The 15,705-nt window shown below is 43.3% G+C and overlaps 1 protein-coding gene across 5 annotated transcripts in view; it reads right to left on the bottom strand.

The window, feature by feature from the left end:
• Positions 1–14,363, bottom strand: part of KIAA1549 (KIAA1549 ortholog) — a 142,660-nt gene extending 128,297 nt beyond the window's left edge. For 3 of the 5 annotated variants that reach the window (XM_015628562.3, XM_015628560.3, XM_015628561.3), the window contains exon 1: positions 13,852–14,363. In XM_015628562.3, coding sequence (XP_015484048.1) covers positions 13,852–13,963 — 112 coding nt within the window. In that variant the 5' untranslated portion in view covers positions 13,964–14,363. The remainder of the gene's footprint in view (positions 1–13,851) is intronic. The other 2 variants (XM_015628558.3, XM_015628559.3) reach the window with 1 other exon arrangement.
• Positions 14,364–15,705: the final 1,342 nt, after the last annotated feature.

The raw sequence follows: 15,705 nt of genomic DNA, 5'->3' as shown, positions 1-15,705 counted from the left end.
AACATTGAGTCAGGCAGGAAAACAAACGTTTCCACTACCTACTTAAAGCTGAAGCTCACTAATTGGAATCTTGCTCTCTCTCGGATGATGCAGAAAACATCTTAAGCAGTAGTAGGCAGACAGCACGATGTATGACAGAATACCTGATTTCAGTCAGATGCTAGACCTTTACCATTTCATACTGGGTCACCCAAATCCACACTATGTTCTTTTTATTGGCCCAAAATTTTCTTTTCAAGTGATCCTGGACAGCCTAGCTTGCTGAATTAGGAGCACCGAGATTTCTAAAGATGTGTTTGATTCACCTCAGAACACCCAGCCATGTGTCTGCTGCCCTACTGACAAGCTTGGCTCGTTAAACCAGAACAAATTTCTAGCATTGGCCTGATTTGCACACACAGTAATGTAGGTGTAACTATGAGGTGGTTTCCTGTTTGATAACTGCATGTATAGAAATTGAAGAGAGCCAAAGAGGCAAGAGCAGCACTGGTTTAGCCAGTGGCCCAGCTAGTCCTCCAGGACCACAAGGCAGGAGCAGTGCTGCTGCTCAGGGCAGCAAGCAGATGGAGGGAAGCCGAGATGTTGGCAAAGCTCTCGGCCAGTGAGGCTGCACAGGGAGAGCACATGCAGAAACAGTGTGAAGAAAGGAACAATCACATGGGGACTGAACAGTAAATAATTCTCGGGCTAGGGCAACTGTTGAAGCCAGGCTAAAACAGAAGGCATCAATTGTCAGAAAGGATGTACTAAAAGGCATTAGGAAGAAGACTGATTCTCTATACCTGTCAGTTAGAAAAGGGAAAATTCTTTATACACACAATTTATGGAGCTTAAACTTTCCATACAAATTATATGACTGAGGACCAAGAAGACATTTTAATTCAATCATTGATAGGAATGTTTCCTTCAAGAAAAAGATTTTTCAACTCAGAGTTGAGTTGTATGTATACTATGTACTCTGAGTTGAAAAAAGATCCACTTTGCTTTCAGCCGATAAGACTTCCAGAAAGACCAACAATTCATAAAAATTACTAGTAAGTTATGCAGCTCAAACAAGGAAGGAATTGCTGTGAAAATGAAGGTTTCACAATAGGAGAGGCTATTTAAGATCAGCAAGTTCAAATTCAGTTGCTCCTTAACAAATTCATTTCAGAGTAGAAGAGAGCCGTGGTGCCATTCTGTCAGTGGCAGCTGTGTTTTGAAAGGTTCTTGCCGCTCCCTTCTGTCCCCTGATACTCATTGCTGCACTCCAAGGTGCCAATACAATTGTTTGCATGACTGTGCTCTATTCAGGGTTTTAAGATCTATCCCATTTAAAGGGATAAAGGCAGAATCAAAACCATAAAAATATCACAATAAAGTACTTTAAAACAAATATAGCCTATACAACAGCCATACAAAAAAAAAACAGTAACAACTTTATGAGACAAGACAGAAGTAACAGAAACATCTTAAATTGAATCATCCATGTCTGGCAAGAGACACTTGCCACTCCTTTCTCCTCCCCTTTTTTCCTAGTATTCCCTTTCCCAATAAAAAAAAAACCACACCCATGCCTCACAAATTCTACTGTTAAGAGCTTGGAGGAAGTATGATGGAATCAAGTAATTTCTCCTGGTCTTCAGTAAGAGGTAAAATGGAACTCCCTGCAACTTTCACTCTAAGATACAAAATGTAGCACATAGGATAGAATATATGAGGGAAAATAAGATAAGCATTGAGAAAAGCATAGAGGGGAATGTTTGTTCAAATAAACATTTCATAAAAGCCTTTCCTTAAATAAAAAAAAAAAAAAAGGAATTGAAGTTTACTATATTGGTTAGAAAAAACTATATTACCACATTTGTGTAGCAAAAATCTCTTGGTCTTGCGTATCTATCTGAATAGGCACATTTTATGACAATTCAACATTCCAGACAAACATAAAACATTGATTATGAAACAAGGTTGAGCTCAAAAGACTAGCTTTGACTATTATTGCTGTCTTCTAATTAAATATACATAACACCTGCTGTAATGTGTAAAATCAGAGGAAAATCTAGAGGGTTTACTTATTTAAAATAGAAATTTATTGCTTCATGAACAGCCCACTTACCGAAACATGATTTTTATTTAGAAATGTGCCATTTTCCATAAACACCAACAGAGAATGGTTTGAGAAAGCCTGCAATATTTTTTGGATGACAAATAGACTATTGATATGACTATCAGAGTCTACATCATCATAAGTCATACTACTCAACTCAATTACATGGCTACTGAACAATTTCTGCATGAACATGCGTGTTTAATTAAAAACAAAATACACTTAGCATGCCCTTTTCAACTGCTTAATATAAAAAAATCTCTCACACATTGAAGAAAACCCCAACCTGTTCCCCCAAGATACTATGAACAGGAGTTTGAGACATGCACAACATTTATTGTTAATAACATATTCCATTGGCTTTGATATTCGTCATGAAAGCAATTCAGGAAAAACAAAAAAACCCAAAACCCTAAATGTTCTTTAAAAATATTTAGGTTTCAAAGCAAACTTCTACTTCAATATTTTCCACCTAACTTGAGACAACTGAGCTCAAATTTAAAGGCTATGTTCTTTAGACTGGATGAGACACATGAAATTCCTGCCTCAATAGTTTTGAAGCAGTAAGGAATCCAGTCCCAGAAGTTACAAAGGACACAATAATGCCATTTCTCTTACACTGCAGAAACAAATCAGGAAGCATCAACAAGCTTAGGGTCTTACAGAGTTTCCAAGCAAGATGAACCATACTAAAGTCAGCACAATAAATACACTGCAGGTTTTAGAGGCAGTCCAAAAGGAGCTTTAGTCACTGGGGTTTGCTATCCCATGAACTTCAAATGGCTCCCTGTTCCTTCCTGACAGACTGTGTTCATGCTCCTTCCCACTGCAGTAAAAGAAATTTCAGGAAGCCACTGTAGAATTACCAAACTCTTATCAGGTTACTGTGTGAGGTAGCTCCTGAGGTGAGCACAATAGAAACAGAATTTGAGACAGTGGTTCCAATTAAACTTTGGGAGAGCTCATACAGCCAAACACAGATAGTCTTCAACCTTTATGCACTGTTTAGTCATGAAAATAAAGTACCTGATTTAATATTTTCCCTTATCTCCCAAGGGAGGGGGAAGCCCCCAAAATAAAACAAACCATAACACACACATGTTAATGCATTATAAGCATAACCCAGCACAACATGCCTCAGCCTATATGAGCGTTTCACAAACACCTGCTGTTTTGGGTGGTTGCTTTCCCTGTCTACAACAAACTATACTTAACATGCACCTGTGCTTTTCACCTGTCCTCCTACAAATAATTCCATCCACAAGAATTTATCCTCACACTGAAGAATCCAAATAGCTGCTATTTTATTCTCAATTTTTCCAGGTCTCTCAAAACCAAAAGCATAAAATCTCAAAATACATTTTCATAAACCCCTAAGTCCACTAAATCATTAGAAATGTAATTTCTACATTTCTAATTGTAATTCTAATTCTCTAATTAGAGATTCTTCTAATCTCTAATTCTGATTATGAGAAGTGGAAATAGGAGCTGTAAGTATTCACTCAATTCAACATACTTGGCTCCATAAAGCATATAAAGTCTTGCACCTGCATTTGGAAGATGTAAACTACTTATTTCTGCTTTCCGAAATATCTAGAAAGCTACTTAACATCATACAAACATCTAAGTTTTAGATGTGGCCTCCAAGGCTGATACTATTTAGGAATGAAGGAAAGTACTGGGGAATACTTCTGAAGTATCTTACCTAAGTCACATAGATGTTTTTATGGAATATATGATCCAACATAAGGCTGCACTCTATTCTTCAAGTTTTATTTCCAAATAGAAAATAGTACAACCATTCTAAATTGTTACTGTGATTTAACACATTAATAGCATGCTTCAATGATGGCTTTGGCTCGTTAAAAAAATACATCAAAACCATCATTTGAGTGTTATTTTAGAAAAAAAATCTGAAAAAATCTCTTTCAGGTTTCTAGACATCTTCACCTGACTGCTCTGTTTAAACTTCATATACGGTAAATATCAGCAGTAAATTCTAAAGAATCATAAGAATACATGAGTACAGAAATTATATTCAGTTTTGTTTCTGAGTTTCTAATTCTCCCAGGAGTTAAGAAGATTATACCTTCAAGTGACACCGTCTGCTTGGAATCCAGTAATCAAAAAGAAAGAAACTGGCTTTACTTTCATTTCACATTCCTCAGCTTTCCTAATCTTTCTGACAAATTTTACAGTTTTAAGAATGAGGTTGTGGTAGAAGCAGCAAAGTAACAACTGATACAGGCAAACAAAGTAAACAGACTAATACAATTTATTTTCTTGAAACTTCCTTGCTTGTTTTAATATTGGATAAAATATTTCTCGAGAAAACTTTGATTACCATGCTGATAAGCACTTACATAATTTTTTTAACTGAGTTACTATAAAAAGCACATGCACTCTGAAAAGACAAAGAAAAATGATATTTTTTAATTCTTTCAGAATGGAACAGATTACATTTACTAAAAATTGCATGTCAATGGCTGGAAGCCCAAATCTGTTTCATCTTTCACCATAAGCACAGGAAGTAAGGTCACTGACAGATTTTAATTGAAAACATCTTCAAACCAGACTTCTGCTCTAGATCAGGATTTTGTTCTGTGACGTGCAATTTCTATCCGAATATATCACACAATTAGTCCCAATTAAGCAGCAGCTTCAGTTTTAAATACAGCCACCACTGGAGAAGTTACCCAACCAGAATCCAGTGTAGCTGACAAACAACCGTCTGTCTCCCATTCAAAAAGTAACCTGATACTAGCCCAGAGGGGTCTGCTACATAAATGCTTGGAGCTTTGTCTCCAAGTAATGCTCAGCTGTATCGTTGTGGCTTTGTGGCTGAGCAGTGCTCACTGCAATCTGCAAACATGAGGAATTTATTTACAACAGAATTACCAGCCACAGGAAAAGGTGAGACAGGCTCAACATCTAATCAAGTTACACCCAACTAGAAGAATAAATGCTCTCCCCACCACCTTACTGCATCAAACAACTGCCTTTAAATGAGGAAAGAACTTTAGAGATTCTCCACAAACTAGTTCAATACACTCTAGCTGGGGAGCAAAAAAGGGAGATCCTTCTTTTAAGACTTCATACCAGTTTAATTTCCTTATTCAGTATCAAAAGATTCAATAACAAATTCAGTCCAATAGGGTGTGAATTAAGAAAAAAGAGGCTGAAAATAAAATCTGTAAATTGTATCAATAGTACTTAAGAAATAAGATCTTTACCTGTACTATCTACCTGTCATGTGCATATAGAATTCTCAAATTTATCCTACCAGACATCTGAGAGTTTTCCATTAAAACTGAGGCTGGCTACCCATTTAGATAACTCTCTTCTCCACACCTCTAAGGCAAGCTCTAAAGCAAGCAAGCAGGGCAGCCACAAAAACCTCTCCAAATCTGGAACATAAAGAAGCCCTCCACTTACCACAAGACTTCGCAACTCAGCCTTCCATTATCGATACCCTAATCTGTATTCCAAATTTCACCCACTCTTACCACAGCTCCAGCCCCAGTGTTATCCCTGCTGTTCCTTATTTCAGTATCCTCCTGACCAAAGCTTGTGTCACCCCTTGTTCTCACCCTGCCACACCATCCAATTCCAGACAGAGGGCACAAAGACAGCTCCACGCTGCCTTAACTGTCCAGAAAAGCTTTGTCAGAACACACTGCAGAGCTGGGAACTGCACACACCTGAGCTGAGCCCAGCAAACTCACAGCTCTGACCTGGACACTCCTGCTGCTAGGATACCAGGTGAGAGACTCCATGTCTCTCACCCACTGAAGAACCAAAGATTTGTCTTCTCCCTTTGACACAGACCCACAGCTGGCAGCACACAGAACATGGCAACTGAAAGATTTGGTCTGGTGCCATTTGTTTGCCCAGTCTCACACCTGTCTTGCATCCCCTTAGGACCTCTTGCTTGCACCATCACTCCCTTTGGTAAGGGTGAGGACAAATCCTACATCCAGCGCCAAGATGAAGAAGCTCCCAGCTTTTCCAACTAGACATTTCATAGAAACAGCAATGAAGTGTTTTGAGCACAATACTGCCTCTCTCTAGCCCACCTCTGTGATATAAAAATGCTAGTAATAATTCAGTTGATGAATAAAGACATGCAGACTCACATCCATACCACGTGTAGCTGTTGTCACAGTGATAACCTGTGCAGCATCCTAAAATGCTTCACAAACTGAGCTTGCATGGAGAGCAACTTACAAAGTTAGTGTGTTCATCCTACCTGTTAGTACTATGGATAACAAAGGTACTAACAATTTTGCAAGGATTACAAAATGTTCTCTGAAACCTTAAAAAATGTTAATCCTAAAAATCAACCAACATAAAAACCACAGATTGTTTCTTCAATTGATCAGTACACCAAAGTTCTCAGTAATAAATAATACTGTTATTTATTATTTGTAGTATCTCACAAAAACAGAGCTGCAAAGTATTTCATATCGCTGTTGCAATCCTCTTCTGTTAGATCATTATACAAGCTCATCTATTGCCCCAAACCATGCAATTCACGGTTTCATTATCCCCACTGTTAAAAGGATCAGCAATTAGAAAACCTGTCTTTTCCACTTGAATAAAGTCTTCTTTTCTTATTCAACATAAACACCTGTTTATTACACTTTCCTTAATGTTTAATCTTTTATATGTTTGAATAAAGTCCTGTGCACCTGGCATTTTCTCTAGATTAGATGGTCAGTCCCAACAGTTCTGCCAAGGCAACTGTCTCTAGTAGCCTGTCTCTTCCTCGAAGGACAAGGCCCTTTTTACTAGGCACATTCCAGCTGGAGCTCTTCTGCTACTGAAGAAAATAAATGAGTTAAATACACAGGATATGCCCAAGTTCAAAACCAAAGTGTTCACGAGGTCCAGCACCACAGTGATCCTGTTGAATCCCATTCTATCCACAATCCCTGATAAACACCAGGCCCCTTAATACAACACTACTGCATTGTCTAGTCCCCATCCTAGAGCTATGCAGGTTTTCAAGTCCTTCAGTATGACACTACTATGCATGCTTCTTACTGAAAAGCATGGATTTCAGGCCCTTGATTTACTGTGTTCCCACCATTTCTCTCCTCTTCCCCTTACTTGTGGGTGAATTTTAGCCCCTTATCTATTTCAAACCACAAGTCATGACATGCTGTCTTGATTAGATGGCTAAAGCCAAATCAAAATTCTATACAGGATATTAATTCATAAAAGAGTAGCCTCTCTAAATCAGAGGGGAGAATGGAAAAGGACGAAAAGGATTAGAAAACAGTTTGCAGATTAAGAGCAAACAGGCAAGGGATGTAAACTGAAACTGCTAAAACTCGAAGTGAGCAAACATCAGTAACCATGATTTCTTTTAAAGAATATTTGATTTATAAAAAAACCTCAACATCAAAATCCTACTGCACTTTGATACAGCATCGTGCATCTTCCTACCTCTAAAGCTAGTTAACTCACTAAAAAAGTTAATATAGTAAATACATCATGTTACACCACCATTGTTACTTCCTATTTGCTTACAACTAGCATATTTCTTACACTTGTTTTCTGTAGAGTCAAGTTCTGCAGATGGGTTTATCATCTAATGGATCTTTACTGTTCTCCAGACAAAAGTTTGGTTTTCTGATCAACTTTTTTGCTCACTGTTATTGCATCTGGACATTCCTTAGGATCTTGAAAATCCAATGAGGAACTGCATCTGAGAAATCACATTTTACAAACGGTGAAACTAAGGAATAAAGTCAAATTCTGAGAGCCTAATTTGAAACATTAATCAGTATTTAGAATTTCAGACACAACATCTATTTAAGAACAGCTTCCCCTGACTTCTTTGGCAGCTGGAAGCACTCAGCATTTCTGCAACACAGATCCCAGAGGTCTGACATCCAGTAAATGTAGAACACACACAGCTAGTAACCACCTGTGGGAAGCTTGGTTTAAGCAACTTGAGCATCACTGAAACTGCAACAGCAACACAACTCAATTGTCTAGGACAGCATTTAATTACATTAACAGTGAAACCTGTACTCAAACTTCCTTGTCCCTCCCTTCATGTCACACCTTCAAACATCTGCTACAAAAGGAGCAAGAGTCCTGCAGATAACTTCTTCATTTGCTATCCAGCTCCCCATTTTTCCCCCAGAGCAGGATCATTCACTGAGCACAATGAAGGTCTTTTCTGTAGGTAGGTGTGTGCATATGCAGACAGTTAGATGCAGGTGCCTCTACAGCTATAAATATTGTCTACATGGATACACACTTCGTGGCCACATGAGCACAGCTGTACAACAGCTCACAGGTATAGAAGTTTAAAATTCTGTGGGTTAATAGGTTATTTTAATGTCAATATTTCCAACTTGCTGATTTTTTGCCTCTGCAGTTTTCATAAGCCGTTACAATTTCTGTGGAGGATTTTTTTCAATTCTTAAAACAAACTTAGAAAAACACTTCTGTCACAAGGCTGATTCATGCACATTCATGAACTGTTCCAAGGAGCAGCAGCAGATTATCATGCTTCTGGCTAAGAGGGAAAAAGGACCAACACTGAAGCCCTGAATTCTGTGCCAGATTCTGAACGAAGTGTCCCAGAGCAGCAGGCACACGTTTTCCCATTCCTAAATTACAAGCTTGATGCTTTTGGTCACATCTCCTCCAGTCTTGTCCCAGTACCTTGTCTTCCCCACTTCTGATTCATCCTTTCAACACTATTTTTTTGACGCTTATTTTCCTTTTTTAAACCGAGTCCATCTGTGTTTCCCAGTGCAGTTATCCTACTACCAGACTGCATTGCTTGCTTCATCTAGGATTAATTTCTGCATTGCAGCTTCCCTCATCTACAGACCTATTTCACACTTCTGATCTACTGCTCTGCGTCCTACTCTTTGTGCCCTGCCAGTTCCAGTTTCTTTCATCTGACAGACCCTCTTGCAGTTTGTGCCTCTTCCCCTCCTACACCTTCCAGGTTTCTGGACACATCACATCAACAAGCAGAAGAGTGACTGGAAAGATCCTCAGACCCTTACTCCAAACTAAACCTAAGTCCCATGTTGGCTACCTTCTAAAGCCATCTGTTTGCCCTCTTGGGCCTGATGCAAAGACCACCACACAACAGTGCACCAGAAGACAGATGCCGAAGACACGCTAAAGGAAGTAAAGCATTACATAGCAGACACGTCTTTAAACACACAGCAGGCAGGGGCCCAGTTCTCAGTCCTGAAGCTCAAGTCAGTCTCACTTCTAGAGCAGTTTAGATAGATTTTCAGAGCAAAGTCCAATCTTTCACGTAACATTTTGGGCTATGGGAAGAGTGCTGAGTACATATGCCCAGGCAACACACATACATCTGGTCAGTACTGACAGGTAGATGGGGTCCCACAAGAATAGGCCATATTCAAGCTTCAGCTGACAAAAAAAAAAAGTCATCTTCTCTATCACAGCCATGTCTATATAATTCAGTCATTACAAGCTTTCAAAAAAGAAAAATCACTTTCAAAGCTGGAGTGGACAAAACATCCCCTTCAGAGCAGACACAATCCAGCAAAGCTTAACTGCATGCTCCAAAGCATAAGGGTATTAAAGTTGTTCAGAAAAGAAGCTGGCAGAACTCAAAGCAGAAGCCATTGTTTTCCTCTTGCCTCAAGATCAGAAGTAGCTGAACTCTTTTAACTAGTACTTTGCAAAGAAGAAAAAGCTTCAGCCCATAGCTAAATGCATACTTCACAAAATTTCAATTGAAATATTTAAGTTTGTTCTCAACTCCACTGCAGAACAGAAATATTTCTTAGACACTTCTTATAACATCTTACAGCTTAAGTAAGATCTAGCACAATCAGGCCCATTTTCCAATATTTATTTGGGAATTTTACATGCCATTAATTACACTGAGGAATGAGTGATGTGAGTATTGATGGTCAATTTTTTTTTTTTTCCTCTGATCTCACAGGAAAGTGTTAGGAAAAAAGTTAGACAACACTAATGCATTGCTCTTACCCCAGGTTTTCCCTTAGTTTTCTAAAACAGCTGTCTCCAGTAACATCAACAGCTGAAAACAGTACATGTAGGGAGTATCAACCAAATTTGTTGTTGAACTCATGTGTGTTTGGCAATCACTGCAGAAAAGCATAGAAATTTACGACTTTTCAAGATAGAGAGAAAGGCATCATACCACGTAACTCCAGAGTGAAAAACTGCCCACACTTACAAGGACTCCACGAGAACAGGATTCTTATACGTCAAGCAAAGCAGAAATTGTCTGCATAATAAAGTTTATTTAATGCTACTGTTTTACTAAACTATGGGATTCGAAGACAAGATTTAAAAGATAACCATTTCCTTGCAGCTTTTTTTCCTTATACTCAGGCTCCCAGGACACACTAAAATTCATAACTCTTACACAATTAGCATTCATCATGCTGTATGCCACAACAGGCCAGGCTGGAGAGACACTGGTACTTAAGGACATCATCCATAATAACTCTTACACAACCAGTGTTATTCATACTGTCTGCCACAATGGGCAGAGCTGGAGACTCTCTGGTAGTTTAGGACATCAGCCACAAACAGATTTACTTTCAAATGAAGGAAAGCCATGTCTCCCACAGCTGAAGTGAGACTGTATTATTAAGAAGTCTTTTCTGCTTCCTTTCTCTCCCAAGCAACTCCCACACACGCACACGCATTCTGAACTGACAAGCAAGAACTGGGATGTCAAAACCCGCCATTTACTTCAATCACCAGCTTCCCAAGACTTCTTGGAAAGGATTTGTGCTGCAGCAAGAGTCAGTGCTCTTTAATGTGCCCATTTCCTGAAATCTATCACCTAAGGTAGGTCAAAACTGTTAAAGCCTGCTTTGCTGAAGTCATGCTGTATTTCAAGCCCCAGCCCTGTCTGAGAAGTCTAAGACCTTGCTTCACAAAAAGCATTCACAAGCAGACACCATTGAACAATAAGCTGCACTGTCCACTAGCTGTTTTAGCATTCTTACTTCTTGAAAGAACATGCAAACAAAAAACACATTTCCTCTGGCAGGACTACAAGAGTAGCTTGTAGACACGAGGCTGACATAAATAAAGCTAGCACAGCATAGAAAACAGTCATAAAGAGAATCCTCCAACCATATGGGTCTTCTGTAAAAATGAACTGGAAGCAAGCTTGACAAGCTCAACTGGCCACAAGAGACATGATGCCAACTCAAGTGTTTGCAACAGACTAATGCAATTAAGTTGAATAAACAATATCCTGCAACTGTCCCATAAGACAGATACATCTGATTCCCTGCCTGACCTCCACAACTTGCCTTTGGTCCCCGAGTCTCTGAGGAGACTCACTGCACTCTTTTCAGAGTCCACAACACAAAGTTCTCCTCCCTCTCATGAAAACACCACAGTGAGACAAGATAAATCCTGATTGTCAGTGCGGGAGTTGCACAGATTGTGCAATGGAACAGAAGCAAAAACACAGCCTGTGCTGAGCAGCAAGACATTCAAATAGCCTGACCAAGGCCCTGCATCACTGAGGTGCTCAAAAGCAAAACTACCTTTAGCACTCTGGCAGTCCAACCACATACTACGAGTTCAGTATCTGCTTAACTGGGGAAGCTGAAGCCCTGATTCAGCAACATGTGACTTTCGTGGGAGCTGGATAAAGCATTCCAAAACCCAAGCTGTTTAACTACAAAATTTTCTTAAGTATTGTCTTTGCTATATCAACTGCAAGTAAGTGGCCATTCCTCTCTTACTGTATGTTTCTTCTGTGTAACTCAGAGCTGTAGGAGTTTGCTCTTGCTGTCCCTAGACTGGTAAAGACCATATGGCACTGAAAGGCAAATGAACTGCACCCTAGAGAGATTTACAGGAGTTGTAAATCTGTTGATCAGTTAACTGAACGCTGCCCAAATCGACAGCATTTGGTCAGTACACAGCTCTTCTGTTTCACACCACCCATTACACCATCAAAACACTTCAAGACTAAAGACAAGATTCTGATAAAGACTGTTTTCTAAACCTTATGGGCCCCAGACAGAAAAATCAGACTCCTGTCTTGCTTTTAAATAAAGCATTTCACCTCAACAAAAAGGAATAAAACATCCCTGTTCTCTTCAACCTGCAAACTTTAAATCTCTGCAATCAATGGACCATTTCTGAGATGCCAATAAGAAAGCATCCTCTGAAGATCAAGTTTACTCTTAGTATCCTCAAGTTCACTGCACGTGATTCACATGTCCAGTGGAAACTGAAAACATAGAGGACTCTCAAATCAAAACAGCTTAAAGGTTCCTGCCCTAGACTGAGCAGGAAAGCATTGCTTTGGGCAAGATCTGTTGTCTCTGAGTACGCTTTTCCAGCAGCTCAAACACTGGCTGAGTTACATAATATTTCTACTGCTGTTTTTAAGTTATACAAGCATGCACAATAATCACACAAATGTTTACAGAAACTCACAGCCATGTTTAATTAAAAGCTACTATGTATCAGAAACAAACAAGAGCCTTCACTGACTTACTATTAAAGCACAGAAGAAACCCAGACATTCTCAGAGGCAGAAAAACACAAGTAAATTTCCAACTTGGGAACCTAGTGCTTTGCCTGCTACTTGTATGCAAAACCTAATCTTTTTAAGAAAAATCACTTGAGTTTACTGTGAACTATCAATTTTCACACAGCCTAGAATGGAACATCTCTCACAGGCTACGATGGGAGCTGGAGGAGAGCATAACTTCCCTGAAAAGCTTACTAGTTACCTCCAAAACACAAACTATTTTCTGAAGGGGAATAAAGGATTATTATAAAGAGATAAGCATGTTTTATAACACCAAGGGTTCTTAAGCACCCAACAATAATCACCACAATTCCTGTGTTTGAACAAGAGTCAACACAACTTGGTCCACTTCATGAAACAGGTTGCTGCAGGTTCTTATCACTTCTTACCACTTGTCAACAACTTTCTGATGTTGATTAAAATGTATTATTTTATACCTGTTATCTACCAACAAGAAAACTTAATCACAGCAAAACTGTATCTTTCCATGAAATTATAGTTGTTACGATTATAAGTATTAAAGATGAACCAAGAAGTGCTATGGGACCAGAACCAAATGAGATATTTTGTGATTAAACTGTATGCTTAACTACAGACTAATTTTGATACCGAGAGCCACAAGAGAAAAGACGAGAGGGAAAAAAAAGGGGTCACTGATTCATGGTTTTTCAGAAACACCTACTGAACACACCAGCCTCTGAAGCCCGAACCGTTCTCTCCACACACAAGTCACGCCACGACGGTGCTTGGAAAGTCGTGAGCTTTCTGAGAGGCTCCGAATGCCTCCTCACTCGGAAGGTGAAGGAGAGCCAGGCTGCCCCGTACGTACCCCGCAGGTGCTACCGCAGCCCGACACGGGGCACCTCCAGACGCCCCGGGCGCTGAGGCCACAGCGCGGGGTGACCCCTGCCAGGCACAGGACACCCTACAAGCCCGAAACGCCGGGTGCCCCCTTTGTTCCCGCACCGCTTCTCTGTTTCTCTTTCCCGAGTCGGGTCCCAGCCCCTGAGCCTGGGGGCTGCCGCGGCCCCGCACCGGAGCGTCCGCGGTCTGGCTGCGAACAATGCGCGCCTTTTCTGGCGGAGCGCCGCGCCGGCCCCCGCCCGCCGGCACCGCCGCATTGTTACCGGCGCTGCCGCCCCCCGCACCGCCCCGCTCCCGGCACGGCCCCGGCCCCGCACACCTGCCCCCCGGGCCCTCTTTGTTCCCTTACCTGCGGCGGGAGAGCCCCGCAACGCCGGCACGGCGAGCAGCAGCGGCAGCAGGGCGGGCAGCGCCGGCCGCCACCGCGACGCGGCCACCACGAAGCGTGTCATCCCCTCCATGGCACGGCACGGCCCGGCCCGGCGTCAAGTCATCGCGGCGGCCCCCGCGTCCCCCCCGCGGGGGGCTGGAAGGGCTGGGCGGGCTCGGCGGCTCCTCCCGGCCGCATCCACCGCCGGCGGGGCTGGGACGCCCGCGGACGGGAGGCCGCCGCAGCACCCACCCTTCCCCACGCCCACCCCGTGGGGAGCGTTCACGGGGGTAAAGCCGCGGCGCCTCCCAAGAGCGGCGGTGCGGGGGCGAGCGGTGCGGCTCGGCGCCCGGAGGGCAGGCGGAGGGGAAGTCCTCGCACTGTGGGGTAGCGGGGCTCCTCGGCGGGGCGGCTACGGCCCTTCACGTGTGAGAAGGCGGCCGTGGCGGCAGCCCGGACACGGCACCCGCTCGCTCCCCGCCCGCCGGCGACGCGCTGCCCCCGGCGGAACCCGGCGCGCGGCGGCGCGCACAGCCGGCCCGCCCGCCACCTGCGCGCTCCCGGCCGCGTCTGCGCGGGGGCGCGCCCGGCCCGCCCCCTCCGCCGGGGCTGTGGGGAGCGGAGGGGCGGGGCGGCTGCGGCTCCGCCCGGCGCCTCCCGCCCGCCGCGCCCCGGGACGGCGTCGGGAAGTGCCCTGGGGCGGCTGCTGGCTGCCGCTACCTTCTCCGGGAGCCGGGGTGCCCTGGGCCCGCCGCTCCCTGACTGCGCTCGCCCCGTGGCGCAGCGAGGTTGGGAAGCTGGGAGTCCCGTCCGTCAGCCCTCAGGGCAGGCTGAGTGCTGCCTGGGGTCTGCCCCCGGGCTGTTCACGGCGTTTTGAGAGCTGAAACAGTAACAGACGTCCCAGCGGGAAGAGGGAAGGCTCAGCATGCAGGGTAGGGCTGTGTGCCACGACATCCATGCTGCGTTAATGTTGCTCCAGGAGATTGCGAACATAAGCACAAGGAACCCTTTCACCACAGGGTTTGTCCTGAGCCCTGCCCTCCTCAGGGGCAGGGATGAGTCCAGCAGTCGTAGAGACACAGAATATACTGAGCTGGGAGGGGAACCTTGTCCTAACACTTCTTCAGCTCCGTCAGGCTCGGTGCTGTGACCACTTCCCTGGTGAGCCTGTTCCACTGTATAACCTTCCTTCTGGAGGAACAACCTTCCTAATAGCCTGGCCAGACCTCCCCGATGCGGCTTCAGGCCATTCCCTCGGGTTCTGTCACTGGTCACCAGAGATAAATCAGTGCCTGCCACTCCGTTTCCCCCCACAAGGCAGGTGTAGTGTGCTATGAGGTCTCCTCTTAGTCTCCTCCAGGCTGAACTGACCAAGCAACCTCAGCTGCTCCTTGTATGGCTTCCTCTCAAGGCCCTTCACCATATTCATGGCCCTCCTTTGGATGATTTCTAATAGTTTTAGATCCTTTGTTATTATTGTGGCACCCAAAACTGCACACAGGACTCAAGGTGAGGTTGCAGCAGTGCAGAGCAGAGCAATCATCTCCCTGGACTGGCCAGAGATGCCATGCTGGCTCCATCCCAGGACACGGACGGCCCTTCTGGCTGGCAGGGCACACAGGCACTAAGGAGCACCAGTGACAGCTGGGACAAGATCGCACTACAGATTAGAGCTGGGCACACATACTTTGCAGCTGCACTCACAATTAACCGGGGTATCAGTTCATCAGAAACACATCCATTGCAACAGAAACAACTCACTCCCAGAAAGGGATGGAAGGAGAGAATTCATTTTGTTGACATACAGATGTAAAACAATAAGCGATACCTGTA

The sequence above is a fragment of the Parus major genome, chromosome 1A (assembly GCF_001522545.3).
Source record: "Parus major isolate Abel chromosome 1A, Parus_major1.1, whole genome shotgun sequence".
In the NCBI taxonomy this organism is placed as follows: domain Eukaryota; kingdom Metazoa; phylum Chordata; class Aves; order Passeriformes; family Paridae; genus Parus; species Parus major.
This window is presented reverse-complemented; position numbering and strand designations above follow the sequence as displayed.